The following is a 19,370-nucleotide window of genomic DNA, read 5'->3' as shown; positions in this document are numbered from 1 at the left end:
TAAAAATCTTTATAGCTGCCATCTTTCATCTGTATCATAGTATTTAAATATCCCAAAGTATGCTTCTTTTTATCATAAAATGGAATAAAATAATTACTTCTAGGAATGTGATCTAAGTAATTTATGTAAATTTAAGTAAATTTTATTTATGTATTAAATTTCAACAATAAATTTAGGTAAATGTCTTTATAGGTGTGCTTGTGGGGTAATTTTGGTTTAAAATCTAACAATTATTAATGGATTGGATTTAGTTCTAATCATGTCTGGAGCAGATTAACTATTGAAAATAAAATAATCATAATTGAATAACTTCTGTGGATCTAAAGTCTAGTCTAAGGATGGAAAAAAAAAACAACCTAGAAGAAAGAAGTGGCAAACCACTTCTTTATTGTTGCCAACAGTACTATATAAATATGTCCATGAAATCATCAGGACTCTAGTTTGACTTGAGGTGCAGCGTGCCTCTGTGTAGACTTTAAATATACTCAAACATGTATGGTATGTAATTTATTGTAATTTCAAAGTAATATATAATCATTAACAAAAATATGTATTGTAAATGTCTAGAAGACTAAATTACTCAGATGTGACTGCATGACAATTTTGAGTTTTAGATGCATACTTCATAATTGTATTCTTGCATAGGTCCCAGTAATGCTCAGAATCCACCTTCTTCTGGACCTTCGGGCCTACCATCACGTTTGCAAGGTCCACCGCTTCAGCCACATCAAATGGCTTTGCCAACAAGTCCTCCTGTTTCTCCACCAAATAACTTGAATAGTCACTGCACTTCATCTTTACCTCCTTCAATGGCCAGGCAGGAGGGGATTCCTGGCCCAAATCCATTGAACACCAACTTGCCACAGCAATTTGCAGGTGAACCCCCAGGTCCTGGGTTTCCTCCTCAGTATGGTAAGTGTAGATGCCTACATTTCATTTCATTTCATTTCATTTATTTATTATTAAATTTGTACACTGTCCATCTCACCTAAGCAGCATAGGATTAAAGGTAAAGGTAAAGGTTCCCCTCGCACTTATGTGCTAGTCGTTCCCGACTCTAGGGGGCGGTGCTCATCTCCGTTTCAAAGCCGAAGAGCCAGCACTGTCCAAAGATGTCTCCGTGGTCATGTGGGTGGCCGGCATGACTAAACGCCAAAGGTGCAAGGAACGCTGTTTCCTTCCCATCAAAGGTGGTCCCTATTTTTCTACTTGCATTTTTAGGTGCTTTCAAACTGCTAGGTTGGCAGAAGCTGGGAAAGTAACAGGAGCTCACCCCGTTACACAGCACTAGGGATTCGAACTGCTGAACTGCCTACCTTTCGATTGACAAGCTCAGTGTCTTAGCCATTGAGCCACCAGATCCCCCTGACACAGGATTAGCAGGCTGTAATTTCTGTTTTGAATATAGAGAAGGGAGTAGTGTCTAATGAGAAATGAGAGAAGCATCTAATGCGGTAATTTAGAACAGACAAGGTTTAAATATGGTTTTTTCTGTCCATAGATTCCTTGCTTTATGTGGCATAGTGAACAGAAATTGGCTCAGTATGATCTGTAGAACTAACTCTAGACCTAATGTGTTGACTAGACTGCACTATAGATCCAACTTTTATTGTTACAAAACATCCCTATTGCTGTTTTACTTGAGATGTTTTTCTCTTGGCCTCCTTGAAACATTGGAACCTTTTATGAGTTCTGAACCCAGAGACAAAATGCTTGAGTGATGCAAAATAGGACATTATTTTTTTTCACCTTTTTATAGGCCTGGCAGAAGAGGAATAAAAAAATAAGTATATGTATCCCAGGTCTAACTGGACCATCACAGAACATGTAGAACTGTTTAAATTGGGTCTGTAAAATGGATGTGCTATCTGCAAATAATTTATGCTGACTTTGAATGCCACCATTTACATGTGTTACCAGTTACCAGTTACTGTATTTACACCAGTTACCAGTTACTGTATTTACGTGACCCACCTAGAGTTGCTCTTGCAAGATGAACCCCCGTGTAAATTGGTTAAAATAATATTTTAACAGTATTACAGTAAAAATAATTGTTAGGGATATAGCAGTTGGCCAATTATCAGAATATTGCTGATCATACACTAAGAAAATGACCTTTGTTTGCTGGATTATCTAAATCAGATTTCCATAGGATGGATAGCTTACTGATAGGTAGCATGCATGTTCAGCAAACACACTCACCAGCACAAAGGAGAGAAAACAACTTTGAAATAGAAAATTCAATAGTCAGCAGGATTACCCCATGTCTTCATATTTGGATAACATTTACTTCTCACCGTTTTTAAAGAAAACAATAGAAATGTTGGAAAGCATTTTATTTTACATATGTTAAACCATTCTTTCCTTTGTTTTTCACCATTTCCCATGAAATATTCCCAAGAGATCTTTATTTATAGAGAGCACTCTTTATCCTTCCCCATCATATGAGAGAAAATAGTTATGTCTTGTTTGGAGTATGGATTTTAAACAGGAAATAGCTTTTTCACTTCTGCTTTTTTTTTTTTTAAAAAAAAAACACCTCTCTAATAAAAATCAAAACAGATAGAAAACATGGGTTATAAAATACAGTTGTGAACATTGATGAGATTATTACATTTTTACCTTTTTTGCAGGAAATTATGGTCCTCCAATGGCAGGGGCACAATTGTCTTATCCAGGTGGCCTTCCCTCAGGTCCAGCACAATTAGCTGGACCACAGCAAAGAAAACTTGATCCAGATTCCATTCCAAGCCCAGTGAGTAAGAATTTCATCCTTTTGGTTCCCTGGATGTGGCATGCAAGCTGTATCACTGTATCATGTCCCAATTCTTCTGAGCCTGAGATTTTCATTGAAGTGTTTAGAGCAGGGGTGCCAAACTAGCGGCCCGCGGGCTGGATGTGTCATGCACAGGCCACACCCACCCAAGCTCCATGAAGGGGAAAAGCGTCACCAAACATCACATGACAGCAGCATGACACAGTGGCTTAAAGTAAAAACGAAGTAGCTGAAAAACAAAATTCCATATTATTTTGAATATTCTGCTCAACAAGCTCTTGCTTCCTTGTTTTATTTTTAATCCTAGGACCACAGAATGTAATTTAAGTGCTGATACTTACCAACTGACTGACTATATTTTAAAAAGCATGGGGTAATTGAATGAATGAATGAATGAATGAATGAATGAATGAATAATTCAAACAACTATGCAGGCAGACTACAAAAAAACATTGCTAAATTTCTCTGGAAATCGGTTGGTATAATTCCCATTTACTTTCAAGACATATGAATGAAAAATAAAGCAGCAAGCATTTTTACTAGTTTCCTTTGCTTCTGAGATAAGACATTTAAAATAGTGGAGTTTTGTTCTGTTGGCATGCTCCCACTCACTTAAAATGTTCAGATGAGATGTTTGCATTAATCTAAAAGAATTTTCTTGGTTTATTTCATTCTAAACTTGGAAGTGTAATTCTTATTATCCTTTAAAAAAACAAAAAAAAAACAAAACAAAGTTCCAACTTTCCTCTTTTAGCTTGTGTTAAATTTTTTTGCGCCATTTAACTGCTCATTTTATTTTGTTTATTGTAATTTTATGATTAGCTGCAGAAAATCCCTAAGATTGTCCATACTTTGTAGAGCTGAGGAGAACAACAAAAACTGTTCTTGAAAATATGCTTGAATGTTAGTATCATGGGTGAAAGATGGGTGGGAGTTTGAATCAATTACTGTACTATTATAATGCTTAAAGACATTTTTGAAGTATATAAGGTTCTTCATTTTTTTGAAATTGCATTTTAAAATTTCTTCCAAGCAGCATCAAAACCCATTGCTTTCTTGATCCATAAAACCTGCCTTGATTTTTGAACTGTGGTAACATGTCTGTAAACATTAATTTAAAAAAAAAATAAAGTCTGCCTCCAATGCTTATATTGTTTATTTACTTTTATCCATAAGATTCAAGTAATTGAAAATGATAAAGTTTCCAGAGGAGGTCAGACCTATGTTACCAATATCAGAGGACAAGTCCCTCCTCTTGTTACAACAGATTGTCTGATCCAAGATCAAGGTAAATAGATAATATCAGTGAACTTGAATTACAATTTGTATTGATTTGAATATTCATATTTAATTTCTCTAATATTTGTTAAATTGATCTAGAAGTCAAAAGGACAGGAGTACAACATGTTAAAGGTTTTTTTTTATTGGTGAACTCATGTTAATCTAGCTTCTTCTGGAAATAACTTATGTAGTTGCACAGTAACTTAGTTAAAACTAAGCGTTAGTGGGAAAGAATTCAATTTTTTTTACATTCCTTTAGGGGTTTAATATTTTTGCAACTGATTCCAAACTTCTTGGTACAAAACTTAATATTTTCTTGGTTGCTTCTATCTTGGAAAGGAGCTCTTGGGCAATTCTTTATTCCTATGAGATTTCAAATCTTCTCTGTGGGACTGAAAAATTTCTGTAGCTTATTGGGAGAAATTGTACCTGGCTTGGAAAGGAGGAGAAACCACACTGAAAAAAAAAAAAAAGAATTTTTACTTATGTAGTTCTGAGTTTCACCCTCTTAGGGTTTTTTTTTTTTTGTAGAGAAGCATTAGAGATTTCAATGAGAGGAACAGAGCCTATGTGGTTTTATCATTAGGTTGAACTCAGTCAAAAGATATTTATTTTGCATTCTTTGTGAAGGAATATTCTCTGATTTTAAGGTCAAAACGTATCTGTTTTTAATCAACTAACATTGTCACTATTTGGAATTATTCAGGTAATTCCAGTCCTCGTTATATTCGATGTACCTCTTATTGCTTTCCTTCAACTTCAGACCTAGCAAAACAGGCTCAAATTCCATTAGCTGCTATCATCAAGCCTTTTGCCAATATTCCAGCAAATGAGGTAAGTGAGAAAACTGACAAAAAATACATTTGTTCATAAATTACATATTTAGTGATTTTACATGTAAAGAGTATGCATCTGTTTATAGCAGAGCGGAATATAATGCATCTGTTCATAGCAAAGCAGTGTTACAGGAATGAATCAATAAAATCAGTTGTCAAGTTCAGTGATTGTTCAATTATCATGGAGCAGCTGCAGGAGTTCGTGAAAATCTCATGAATTCTCCCATTATGACTGTGAAGTTAATTCACTATTCAGGATTCCAACATACTGATTGTGTGAATAGAAACCTTTAAAGTAAAGCTTTATATCTATAACCTTTCTTTTCTAATTTTTATATATATTTCAAGTACTGGATAAAACTGAGAGCTATCTTTCTGATTAAATCACTAAAGCAAAGGAGTGAACATCCATAAGAGTTACTTCTCTTATGCATAGTTCTTGGTTCTTTTGTATAATCTGATCAATCTGGCATGTACTAAAAGAGCTGTTTTACCAACCGTTAAGTTTTTATTTAGCTGATTAATATTCAGCATGAATCTTACATATGTGAAATAATACAATATGTTTATCATTTGTAGAAAAGTCTACATTATTAGAATGATATGAAAGTTCTATATCTTTAGTCCAAAGATATAGAATTTTTAGGTTTTTAAAATTCCATTTTTAATAAATTGGACAGTGCATAAGTATTTAGGTTGCTACAGATGTTCATGAAGATTTTTGATGAGTTATGTTGTTTTATTTATTCAATTTGAATGGACACACATCTCACCTAAGTGATTCTGGGTGGCTCAAAGCTATTAAAAACAACAATCAGATCAAGTTAAACAAGCATATAAAAATCATCAATATCCACATTGTACAAAAATAACCATGATCAGTGGCAAAATCCATCATTGTGTCTCACAATATTGCAAAAACTGTAAACTGTAAAATGCCAGATCCCCAGGCACACCTAGAGAGCCATGTGTTCCTAAAGGCTGGGAGGGTTGGGACCAGTGGTGGGTTGCCCCCGGTTTGCACCGGTTCTATAGAACCGGTAGTAAAACCGGCAGGAGGCTTCGCCCACTGACCCCGACGTCATCAAAATGCTTCTCTCGCATGCGCGGCCCCATTGCGAACCGGTAGTAAAGGTAAATAGAACCCACCCCTGGTTGGGACCAATCTACGGCCAAGGGGATGATATCTTACATGAGTACCATGGAAGAAAATACTTACTTCCTGCATGTCTGCCCCCTCCCCCCGCCACTGTTTCATAGACAGGGTCCATAACGTCTCCTGGCTATCTTGATGGAATGAGTAGATGTAAATGGAAAGAGCGATCCCTCAAATAAATCGGTCCCACATCATACAAAGCCATATATTACCAATATCTTGAACTGAACCAGGAAGCATAATGACAGATAATGCAGCATGAGAACAAAGGTGTAATGTGCACTGATTAAAGAGTACACATAATGCCAACACTGCCACATTTTATGCTAGTTGCAGCATTTGGATGCTCACTAAGGGCAGCACCATGCATTACATTAATTCAAGAGTTGATCAGGATAAGAGTGAATATGAGCAGGGCCTCCTAATCCAGGAATGGGCACAATCTGGCACACGATACAAAGTTGTGCAAAGATTCTCCTGGCCACAGCAGCTATCTGCTGTGTGAGCAGGAGTTGTGAGTTCAAGAAAATCCAGATTGCATATGCTATTCCATTAATTTCAGTGGAGACAGTTAGGATGTTTTGGCAGAAATTCTTCATATTCACATCCTTGTGAGTTTAGGCAGATACATGCATAATCCACAACTGGTCTAAAGAATCATTTCACTGTTATGTGAAATGTATTCCAAAGGGTTATATATTTGGGGATTATATTGGAAGTAGTTATCACAATTTAGCATGAAATAAATTCATTAAAAATTCATAAGCATTGAATAACCGTTAAAACATCCTCACATTCAGAAGAAACGGAAAAGGAATGTTTTACTGAAATATTAAGATTTTCAGTGTATACAGAAATCAGTGAACATAATGCTCTTTCTTTTTACATGTGGGTTTACAAACTAATGATAAATATTTGAGCATAGGTTGGAGTAGGCAAGCTAAACAGAAATAATTTTTTAGGAGAAGATGTTATGACAACATCAGAGCTGCCACACATAAAGATATATAACTCTGTAGTTTGGGAAACTGTTTTGCCCTTAGGAAATGTGATCTATGATATTGCTTGTTTCCATCCAAGGATATAAAAGTCTAGGGACTGCTAGGTTTTTATAAGTGTATGAAGAAAAAAAAACAGGAACTGATTAGTTCTGGATATTTTGGACAAGATTTTGTCCCAGGTGTTACTTATGCAGATGGTTTCAACCTTTGGAGGGGCTATGCGAATGATAACAAATTTAATCAATAGCCAGATTCAAGACAAGAGCACCTTAATGGGACAACTCCACACATAGTAAGGTCATCCAAAGGAATGAAGAGATTGAAGAGATACAGATGGAAAATCCAAGTAGGAAAAAAAAGTTTGGTATCAAGCCTCAAGATCTATTAGCTGTAGAAAGGACTCTTATTTCCAAGAGTTCAGATATCTTGGGACCCCCATAAATGGATGTGGAATGAGTCCAGAACCAACCGCAGTGGAGCTTATTTTAGAAATTCACTTTCTCAAATCTGTAGTTGACCAAAGGTATTTTTTGGGCTTGGAATAACACAAGCTTTATTCTATGAACTGATAGAGGTCTTGTGTCTTTTTTTAAAAAAAATTCTTTATTTATATATAAATATTTTGAAAACAGTGTATTGTCCGGACATTTTATTTTACCCAAAAAAAATAGATATAGTAATAATAATAATAATAATAATAATAATAATAATAATAATAATAATAATTATAGCAATATTAATAGTTATATTAGCTTATTTATAGTCATGTTCATTATACTAGCATACTTATAGTCATAGACAAGTCATAGACAAGTTCATGTTTTACATGCACATAACAATAATCTTTCTTCATCTAACCTCTACCTCTAACCTCTACCTGTTACGTCTAACCATTGATAAAACCTATCCCATGTTGAGTAGTATTCTGTATCTCTTTTATTTTTTATTTTAAATCTTTTTTTAAAGAAGAATTTTTCAGGAGTATCAAACCACTGGTGCTGCCAGTGATGTCAGTGATATGGTATATTGTTGTGACTGCTGATGGTAGCAAGTATAAAAAAGGCAGAGTTTTGCTTCAGGATCATGAAGGGATGTTGATGCCAATAGTTCACAGTTTCAGAATAGTCCGAGATCCAGATATATAATATTCCCAAGCTCTTAGAGAGTATAGTGTTGTGTGTAAACAATTCTGAAAGTATCTTAATGAACGGGAATATACCAACCATCCTTTCCAGGTAACATTGTAGAAGTTTGGACTATGCAGTAATAAAATGTAGAGACATATAATGATTAAAAACAACCTTCACAATTAATATCATCCAGGTAAAACATTTAATCTTAAAATTGTAAGTTTCAGACTGGCATCTGGTAGTCCTCAGAGTCCACCAAAAATTTAGAACTGGAGTCTCCTTACATTAATTGCTCAGTGCCTGCTCAGTATCTTAGCTGCTTTTCTTCTCATTCATCATCAACCAGCTGGTTAGATCAAACCTTATTTATTTATTCAGTACTGACTACAATTGTTAAATAAATGTGTTTTTTCTAAGAAATATTAAAAAGACCTTTTGAAATGAAATGGTATGAGAAGGCATGCACACATAATTGTCATTTAATATAGTTATATTATTTGCTCTAAGGAAAACAAACAGGAATTTTAATGCTTTTAAAAATAAACATGTGGAGTGGAGATGTTAGTTTAATTGGATAATCCCACATTTGTTAAAGTTTTTTTAAGTAATCCATGATTGTGGAAAGTTTGAAAAACACTGCTTTAGAAGAAGTGGAAAGGTACTAAGCATTAAAAAATATTGTAGGCTTTACCATGTTTCTAATAGATTTCTTCAGTGTGTACACACATTATTGTTTCTTATCCAGGACTATAAACAATGTTCAACTTTATACACATTAGTTGGCTGTCACATGCAAACATCTTGCCTACCACACTCAATCTATTACTGTTTCTTTGAAGAGGGAAGATTTATGGTATCACAGGGACTAATTCTCTATGGTAACAGAGTTGTTATTCCAGCTGAGATGCAACAAGAAATACTGAAAAAGAAATCATTTAGGCAGCTCATTTAGGCACAGAATGGGCAAGAATATCTGTTTTTGGCCATAGATGAGTCAAAATCTTGAACAGATTATAGTAGGTTTTGTTTTTCCCCCACAAAACTAACTTTCTCATCAGAAGAAAAATATGATAATTACAACAATGCCAGATAGAACCTGGAAGATAATTAGAGCTGATGTTTTTGATATAGGAGGTTGTAATTATTTAGTTGTCATGGGCTGTATTTTTCATGTATTTATAGATTGCAAGAACCAGCAGGTTTAAAAACCAGAACTATAGGCAATGAACAAGAATAAAAATAATGGAAATATATAAATAAACATTTAAACGATAAGTGGATGAAACTATTCTGAGGGATAGAAGACATTTGTGCCTAGTCCACAAGAACTTCTAGAGATGAGTTGTGAGATAAGCTAACCAACTGACAAAAATTCTAAGACTGAGTTATACCTCCACCCCCTAGAACAGTTATTGTTCTCAAGTGAATTCTAGAACAGAATGATCTGAAACTCTACACATTGTAGAAACTAGTTTATGTATATTATTTATTAGGTCATAATGCTGCTCAAATACTGTTAGAGGTGATTGGAGATTGGAGCATTAGAGAAAGCATTAAGATTTTTTTGGGGGGGAGGGTTACATATAATTTGTGTCTTAAACAAAGGAAAGTAAGAGCTGTGAAATACAGCCTTCTAATTAGGAAAAGCAGACTGAGAATTGGATGCAATTTATATATGTCACTGTAAATAAACTAAATGTTGCTTAACTAGAAACCATAGGGCAGTTTATGAAGAGCAGGGGAAACTGAAAAAAAAATGAAGCTGTCTATTACAGAATTTACTGTAGAGTCCTGGTAGCCAATGAACACACCTTTTTCCTGTTGGTTGACTGCATTTCCAAGCTTTACCCTCTGCTGCCTGTTTGACTACTGATGCAATAAACCTCACCTTGGGACAATGGCTTTAGGATACATGCATACCCTGGGGGAAATAAGTGAGCATTCTGTTCCCCAAAACAGCAGGTTTCAAAGCAGTTATCAAAATTGTTTGTTACTAGAATCTACTAAGAAGGAACTGTCACCAGGATAATGGCTGATTAGTTTAAACATATTATACCAACAGAACCATGAAATAGTAATCAAAACCTTTAGTATTAACAGTTGCACTGTCTCTCAGTTGTGATATGTTCAGGACAAAATACAAATCAATTTTATTGGTAATACGAAGCAAACATAAGACAATAGAATGCATATTAAGAGATACATGTGATCTAACAGTCATCAAGTACCATTATAAATTCGTGCACCCAGGCATGTAGAGACTCTTCCTTGAATTGGGTAGAAATAATGTATAGAATTCTAGGGAGAAATTGAAGTTTGTAATTTTATATTTCATTGTTTTGTCCCTGTCGATTTTCTTCTCCATTTTGGCAATTCAAGTTGTTTTTCTTTTCTGTGATCTGGGAGGAATATTCAGAAGTTCCTTTCCTTTCCTTTCCTTTCCTTTCCTTTCCTTTCCTTTCCTTTCCTTTCCTTTCCTTTCCTTTCCTTTCCTTTCCTTTCCTTTCCTTTCCTTTCCTTTCCTTTCCTTTCCTTTCCTTCCCTTCCCTTCCCTTCCCTTCCCTTCCCTTCCCTTCCCTTCCCTTCCCTTCCTTCCCCTCTCCTCTCCTTAAAGCAATGTAATTGTTTGACAGAATATATTTTTAGCAAACTATTGCTTTAGCAACAGATCATAGAAACAAAAGCCAACAGCTAACATGTTTGTCCAAGCACTTTGCACGTTGCTTTTTAGAATGTATTAATAATAGCCAGAGTTGGATAAACTAGGTGATCTTTGTTTAACATTTAATGCTGCTTGTTATTATTATCTTGGATATATGATCTCTTTTTATAGCTTTAGAAGTTTCCCTGTCTTTTCCATCTTTTTAATCTTTGCAGTGTCTAAAAGAAATTAGGTTATTTCAATAAGTGTTCTATAGTAAATTAATATATATATATTGTAATACTCTAATAGTTCTAAAAATTACTAATACTGATTGTAGAAAATTTAAGCAGATGCTTGATTTTTAAAAGCCTCTTTAAAAATGTGGCTATAGTAAGAATATGGTTGCAGTTGGAGGTGTGCAGCCATTGTTAACTTTTAACTTTTTTTCAGTGGGAACTGGCAAGGAACTGTCAAATTTCCCACTGAAAAAATGAAAAGTTAAATACATGTAGTAGAAATACCTGGTTTTAAATGGGTTATGTTTTGTTCTAAATATGTTAGACAATGGGAGGTTTTTTGGGTTGGCTAGATTTGGTTGGCAAGAAGAATTAATATTATTGAGAATTATAATAGCAATTGAGAAGCCTTTTGAGATAGTTTCCATCTAACTGGGGAAACTGGACAGATCACTGTTATTATGGGTCAGAGTTGACACAGTGTGGGATACCAGGCAGACTGTTCTAGGGAAAGGAGGCTCAATATTATACTGTCAGTTCCTATTTCCATGTGGTGGATCCAACCCTGCATCCTTATTGTCAAGTTGCTGGTGACCTTAGCCTTACATTTTAGATGAACAGTGCAGACTTCTGATGGAAGTATGACAAACTAAAATTGGCTCTGCAAAAGTGGAGCCAATAGCCTCAGCCAAGACCATGGAACTGGTGAGCAGACTGGTTCCTGGGAACCGCTCTGGAAAGGGAGAGAATGGGAGATCACACACACAGGTGCTCAGATGGTGCTACCATGAGGAGATGCAAGACTATAGTTTTTGTCAAGTTTAAGCACCAGAAACAATGAGATTAGCCATCTTGCAACTCTGGTAAGCACTTTTAAAAGACAGTAACTGTCCAATAGACACTTAATTAGGATAGTCTGTACCAGGCATCTCATGGATCTGGATAGTTTGCTGTGGGGAATTTCCAAGCGACTTGGCAAGAAATTCTATTGATTGCCTCGTAGCAACTGTCAACAGGAGAGAACTTGGCTTCTTTCTGTGGAAATGGAGCAGCATATCATTTTCTAGTTGCCAAAATCCAGTAATCATAATTGTTACGAATTCAAGAACATGGCACAGTGCAAACTTTGACTTACAACCTTAAGGGATGTGATACAATTTCTTAAGTAGAGTTCATTGAGTTTGAATAAAATTGAATGTTTTGATTTTTTGAGAAATCAAGACGACAATGTTTTAATAAAGGAAAACTGTCTATACTGTGTATACATTAAAATTTTAAATTAACTCTCGCTATTTCAATAGTTTGGCTTTAAAAGCCATTTAATGAATTTCTATAAAACTTAAACTGATTCTGTGGAAGTGATACTTTTTAAAAAAACCAATAATTTTTAAGAAAATTGATTCCTTCCTGTTATGCCAGGATTGGGCATTTCACAAGTCTCATGCAGTCCTTAGCATGTCTTGATGCTCTATTAAGTGTCATCTTGCCATAGAAATTTATAATGTGTATGAACTAACCAATTATCTGAAATGATAGAGGGTCTCTATCATTTGGACTAGAAGACCTCCAAGGTTCCTTCCGATTCTGTTACTCTATTACATCACTAAATTGGCATTGTTATTAGTAAAAATAATAGTATTTACATTTCCAGTGAGGGCAAAATACATTGCATCTGCTCTTTATTTTTGGGCAGAAAATGCAATTCACAACATGTCACTGTTAGGTTCCTCATTGGAGCTTGGCAGTAAATCACAGATTTTCCCTCACTTCTTAGTTAACTTGTCAGCTTGACTTGGATAAATCTTAATCATCTTCCATAAATCATATTACTGTCCTCTTTTTACTAACAAGGAACAAAGGAAAATATGATTGTAGAATTTTAAAGTTTTGTAGTCTAAAAATGATACTAGATGATTACTACTATGATTTCTAGAATGGATCAATGAAGCACATAAAAGTTTCCCTTTTCTCTTCTTTCATTCTTGGAAATTAACCAATATGGTGCATTCAGCAGAAACTAAATACTTATTTTCCAGGGCTCACAAGAGCAGTTTATAAAAGAAGCAATGCCCAGACACATCAGATACTATCTCTATGTATGGTCTTCTAAATGTCAAATAATCCAAATGTCAGTTCAGTGCTAAGTGAAAGCTATGAAAGGCAGAAGACTAGCATGAAAAAAAGCACTTTGCAGTCAATTATTTTCATGACCTTCTAGCAACAAAGTTGAAACTGCTGTTCTGATGTTATGGCAATTTACCATATATTTTGCATATTAGCTTGTTAATTTTTTCTTTCCATTTCCTTTGTTCTGATTGCTTCTGCTCCCTGACATTTTGGAGATCCATTGTCTAGTAGAGGCTTTTGATTACCATGATGTGTTCTGATTTTGATATTTGTGTTTTTATCATTGGTTAATCCTGACTACTGACCTTCCCTTGATAAACAGCACTACCCAACTTCCATATAACAACCAACACTTTCAGAGTAAAGAAAGTCATTGGTATTCTAATATGAGCCCACCTTGCTTAGTTACTACAGTGATTAGAATGGGTGGGACTCTGAATATGTCATACTTTGGCTGAAGGAGACTGGAACTAGAACTAGTACTCTTGAAATTAATGAATCCCTATAAGATGTCAGGATAATAGTTGAAAATGAACTTTATTATTTATTTATTAAATGTCTATGTGTCCATCTTCCCTACAAGGTAAACAAGCTACATGCAATTTGTAGAATTCTTTGGCCATCATGATTTGCGGAGAGGAGTTCTAGAAAAGACAGAAGTAGGCAATGTAGTCTTTCAGAATCTCAGAGGCCAGATAATCCATGCAGGGGCAGGGCTGGACTTTTATTTTTAAGTTTAGATTAAACTAACTAAGTTAGTTTTAGATTAACTAACTAAGGTTAGTTGTGATCATGCTTTAGTATTATCTGTTTCATGCCACAAATTTTGTTAGCTAAATTAACAATGCCAATATAATTTTTGGTCATGTAAATATACTGCGCATTAGCAATCTACCAATAAAGACCAGCCTTGTGATATAAGAGTATTGCTATTGACTAGAACCAAGCACCTTCCTTGCTTTGTCACAAAATAAAGCAGCCATTAATTACTTAACTCTATTATTTGGCTCTATTATCTAGAACTTGCTGAATTCAGAATTTGGTATTTTACAGTGAAAATCTTAAAAAATAATGGCGTTGTTATTATCTATCTATCTATCTATCTATCTAACTATCTATCTATCTATCTATCTATCTATCTATCATCTGCCTGTCTGTCTGTCTGTCTAATTTCTATGCTGTGCATCCCCTTTATGATATTGGGTGGGTTACCTATTTAGGCAGAGTACTACAAATGGACCACTGCTGAAAGTGACTGTCAATACATTCACATTCACAGGTGTATTTTGTTCCTCTAGCATTAATTTGTAGCAATTAATAGCAGGTAACTACAGTCAAAATAGTGTTAACTGGTAATGGAATGTATAAAAGTTTCATTTTAGTTAATGGCTAATGTCTTGATTGATTTGGCTTTGTTGTGTGGCTTTTGAACCTGTTTTTTCTACCTTTCTGATTTTATGATATGTCGGTAAATGTTGCACTCCTTGACAACTGCAAATGTATTGACTTCCCTGGTTTGTACCTTGTTACTTGTTGAATGATACAAAAGCAGAGAGCGAACATATACTATTCATAGGAAAAAATTTGTTTAATAATGTATAACATTATCACTGGTCTTAATACACACACAGACACATAGATATATACTGTACGTATCATATATATATATTGTATATAACACACATATATATTATGTGCTACATATAGTACCTGATTCCTGATACAATTTTCACAAATCTCATTTGATTTGCTTAATATATATCACACTAATAAGATACTTATTCTGTTTATTCAACTGCTGCAAAGCCACAGAAGATATCTTAAATTCCCATAATCTGGTAACAACTCTATCAAAAGAATGATATTTGATAAATAATGCATCAAAAAGCAGCTCAGATCTTGGTCTGCCAAGAGTCAAACACTGCTTATTTGCCCCAGAGTTAACAAAATATTTGCTTCCACTAGATCATTCTAATTAATGTGTCAACATTGTAAACGATATACTAAATAACTTCATGAAACACCGACATCACCTTCTCTCTAAACACTTTCTCTCTAAAAACAGTCTAGAGAAATCACAATATGGTCAACATGGAAAATCTGGGATAGCAACATTATATATCATAGCATTTATTTGCCAGTTGCTTTGTTAGTAGTTTTGGTCTTCATTAGGAACAAATTTGAATTAATTAATGTTCATACTGAATGTGTTTTTCAGTTATTAACCTTAGCACATTATTTTATCATAAGGCAAATGAATAACATTTGTTTGATCTTTCTCAGTCTCATTGGATTTATGGCAATTGTTCTGGTACTGTAATCAGCACAAATCTGTTGCTTATTATGGGTATTGTATCTCTTTGGGGCACAGTGACCTCTACAGATAGCACAGAGCACAAATAAGGTTTTGCTCAGCTAACTCATTGTCCTTTCTTTTCTTTTTTTGTAAAAAAGTTTTTTTATTTTTTTTCCAAACACACAAATACATCTTTTAGGAACAGAGCTTTGATCCGGTCATCAATTTGTTCAATTTTTTGTCATCTTTAACAAAATTTTATACATTCTATTTTGCCATAACACTTATTTCTTAATCTTAAATCACATATCTCAACTAATACCATCTTAGAAAAAGTTTACTCATATTTACCTAATCAAAACAATTACCCTTCTATTAACCCACCTTAAATCTTAATTCAATTAATACCTCATAATTTCATAATTCTTACCCTAAATCCTCATTATTAACAATACAGTTCAAACATGGTTATATTTCAAAATTATTTCCATTTCTAAAAACTCCCTTACATTTATTTATTACTTCATATAATGTTCATTGAATCTTTATTCCATTATTACTTTATCAAATTTAAATCTTATCTCTAATCTTAAAAATATAGCAATTTATCATTTAAACATAGTTCTTAATTCAAATAATGCTACATAATACAATTTCCCAATTATTTCCCTAAATTCTATCTATTTAACCATATCATTTATATAAACACCAATTAAATAATTCTTGTTTGTAAATCATAATCATATATTGTTTCAATTTTCTTTTCTTTTTTGCTTAAGTAGAAAATGTTCAAATTATTACAATTATTATAAGTATATAAACAATATCATCAATTTTCTCAAGTAATACCATCTAACATCTTAATAAAAATTGATTCATTATGTCCATTGGTATATTTTCTTTTAACATAGTCTATTTCTCATATGTTATTAGCTTCAATCCATATTTCATTTCTAAGTATCTGTAACATATTTCTTCTCACATTTCTATTACCATTGTTAATCTCAATATAGTTATTTTATAAATCCAAGTCCTGGACTTTTTTATTTTCCTTAATATTTTCCAACCTTTATTCTTTTCATATCACTGTTAATCCCAATGTAATCATCATTATATTATTGTTAATCTCAATAGAATCTATATAAACCTCCTTTTTATTATTACTATTCACATATTCAGTTACTTATTCATATTTTAATCACATTGTTTTTATCTTCTTTATTTTCCATCTCTGTGTCTTATTTCTCCATCTTCATTTTCTTGTCCGCTTGCATGTACTCCTTTTCAGCTTCTGTATCCTCAAATTTTTGTCCTCTGTGCAACATTTATAATTAATTCTCTTATTTCCATTTTCCAAGTCAATTTGTTCCTTCTCTAATTCCTGCGCCATTTTTCTTTTTAAGTTAATATTATTCCAATTATAAGAGTTCCATTGTGTTCCCTTCTTTCTAATTTTTTTCCCTCCAAAGCTCTCACGGTTGTTATCTGTGAAGTTCACAATTTTCCAAAACAAAAACCAAGTTGCAATATTCCTTTTTAGGAAGGTGTCTCTCTGTAATCCACAATTTCCAATTGTTTAACAAGTATCCATTTTGTTTCAATTACATAACATTCTTACTTAGCTTCTCTTTTTCTTTTTAGTTTTAAAAGTATCAAATCGTATTTAAAGTCCAGTCCAAATTTAAATAGCTCTTCTCACTTCTTTCCCCCCTTTTTTTCTTTATTTATACACCACTTCTTTTTTAAAGCTTATTGTCCATTCTCTTTGTTTTTCTTGAAATTTAAAAAAGAAAGGGGAAAAAAAAGGATCTCTTTATTTCTTTCCAATCCTTTGACCATATCTAGTTGTTTAAAGTTTCCAAATAGTTTGTTCAGAAATCACTTTTCTATCGGGTTTTTATCTCTTTAAAGTTACATTTCAAAATCTTTTTTGCCCCCGTGCTCCTTAGCCACTATTTCCTCATTAGGGGTCTTATAATTGAAAGATGATTCCCTTGTTGTTATTTCAAGTCTGGGTTGGCTGCCACTCACCCGGCTTCAAAAAGACTCCGTTCCGTTCCTCTCTTCTCTCCAGCTCTATACTTAGTCCGGTTGTCTCAGCTTCATGGCAGCCGCCATGGCTGCCATCCCCTGCCGCCGAGTCACAGAGTTCCCTCCGACCTTCGAGGAACTTGCCTGTACCTCTTGGTTGTCTGAGGTGCCTCTCTTTCTTCCCCGTCCCTACAGGATGGTTCTGGTCTGCAGACCCATCGGCGGCGGTTCGTCAGCCGGGGTTTTCACGGAGTTCATCGGAGCCCGCTAATTCCCCGGCTGTCTCGCCGCGACACCAAACCGGAAGTCTCTTCATTGTCCTTTCTTATTGTAGGCAATTATAGATGAAATCATACTTATGTGAACTTCTCAGTTTTATTTTAAATAAATGAAATAAAATATTGCACTTAAAAATAATAAATTTAGTGCATATAATGTTAGACCAGGTAAGAAAAAACCCCAAGCTCTGTGTTGTTTTCACTTTGAAATGAATTAATAAGCATGTTTAGAAAATGAATGGCCATAAATATAAATAAGTGAAATTGTTGGAAAAATTATAGTAAACAGTGCTAATTTAAAATTATAGAGGCACTGGAAATTTTTTTTAGAAAGGAATGACATTTCAGGCAACAAGAATTTTCTCTAACAACTATAGTAATTTTTTGAAGAATGTGGATTTGATATGAATAGGAGAATTCCAGAGGAAGCAGTATGCAACAACACGTATTTCCTTTGAAATTTATTGTTCTTGGGATAAATAGATGATTTCTGCAATTTTTCGTATTTTAGGTAATTTGTATATATAAAGTAAATAAAATAGTTGATGAAGTAGTTCTGATAGTTCTGATAATGTAAGAGGCTCCCCCCAAAGTATTAGTTTTAATTATATTTCAGTTGTAATATTTCTTTGCAATAACTGTATTTAAATTCAGTACTGCTGACAATTAAAAAGGCAAGACCATTCTTAAAAACATTCAGTGTAAAACCAAAACGTTATGTTGCTAATTTGAGTTTTTTATGGGCATCAGAATAAGTATAAAGATAACCTTTCCACTTCTAATAAGAAATCATTAGAAAAATCTATTTTGTTTTGATTTATTCAGTCTGTCTCTAGTGGCATATTAGATAAAAGCAAGCAGATTAATATATCTGCAGCCTGCTAACCTCAACCAATGACTTTTATGAGCATTTCTTTTGAACTTGCTGATTTGAAGAAATAATTCATGGAAGATAAATTGTTCACAAATTATTTTTCTTAACATAGCCATGTTTCAATGCAAAACAATTTCATTGAAAGAAAAGGTAGATTAAATAATACAATGTTCATAAATCAAAGCAAATAAATAATTGTGTTAATGACAACACCATTTAATATGCTGTGACCAAACTACTGGCTTATTAGACACAATCCAGCTCAAACAGTCCAGTTTCATGTATTTTTATTCAAAATAATTCTTGCTGAGTTTAGAAGACTTTATTCCTTACCCTGTGAGTTTCAGTAGAAGGAATTATGCATATTTATCTCTTTTATTAAATGGTATAGATTTTGAAGTGGAAAACGTTCAAAATTGACTATTCAAACCAATTTAAAATTTAACTTTATATCTCCTGCTTTGAGATAATAACTTGTAGTTGCATCAGTTATCTATTGTGATCAACTCAGTTGTGAGAGAGACACACATCTCCTTCATACAGAAATGTGTTGTATGTCTAGTGATTAACAGTCTAAATGAGGGAGAAAATGAATTTTAATAATCCACCCCTTGGCTGACTCAAATTAATCTATTGAAGTAAATTTTTTAGTGTTCCTTGTCCATGTAATGTACTAAAGTTCATATTGACAAAATATTTAGGAG

At 33.7% G+C, this 19,370-nt stretch overlaps 1 protein-coding gene across 1 annotated transcript in view; it reads left to right on the top strand.

Moving 5' to 3' along the window:
- SEC24D (SEC24 homolog D, COPII coat complex component) overlaps positions 1-19,370 on the top strand; it is a 55,052-nt gene that overhangs the window by 6,885 nt on the left and 28,797 nt on the right. Inside the window, exons 4-7 of the mRNA XM_070948218.1 lie at positions 646-912; positions 2,634-2,755; positions 3,953-4,064; positions 4,764-4,891. Of these exons, the coding sequence (XP_070804319.1) occupies positions 646-912; positions 2,634-2,755; positions 3,953-4,064; positions 4,764-4,891 (629 nt within the window). The remainder of the gene's footprint in view (positions 1-645; positions 913-2,633; positions 2,756-3,952; positions 4,065-4,763; positions 4,892-19,370) is intronic.

The sequence above is a fragment of the Pituophis catenifer genome, unplaced genomic scaffold (genome assembly GCF_029215685.1).
Source record: "Pituophis catenifer annectens isolate HBS135680 unplaced genomic scaffold, rPitCat1.0.hap2 SCAF_8, whole genome shotgun sequence".
NCBI classification, from domain to species: Eukaryota; Metazoa; Chordata; class Lepidosauria; order Squamata; family Colubridae; genus Pituophis; species Pituophis catenifer.
This window is presented reverse-complemented; position numbering and strand designations above follow the sequence as displayed.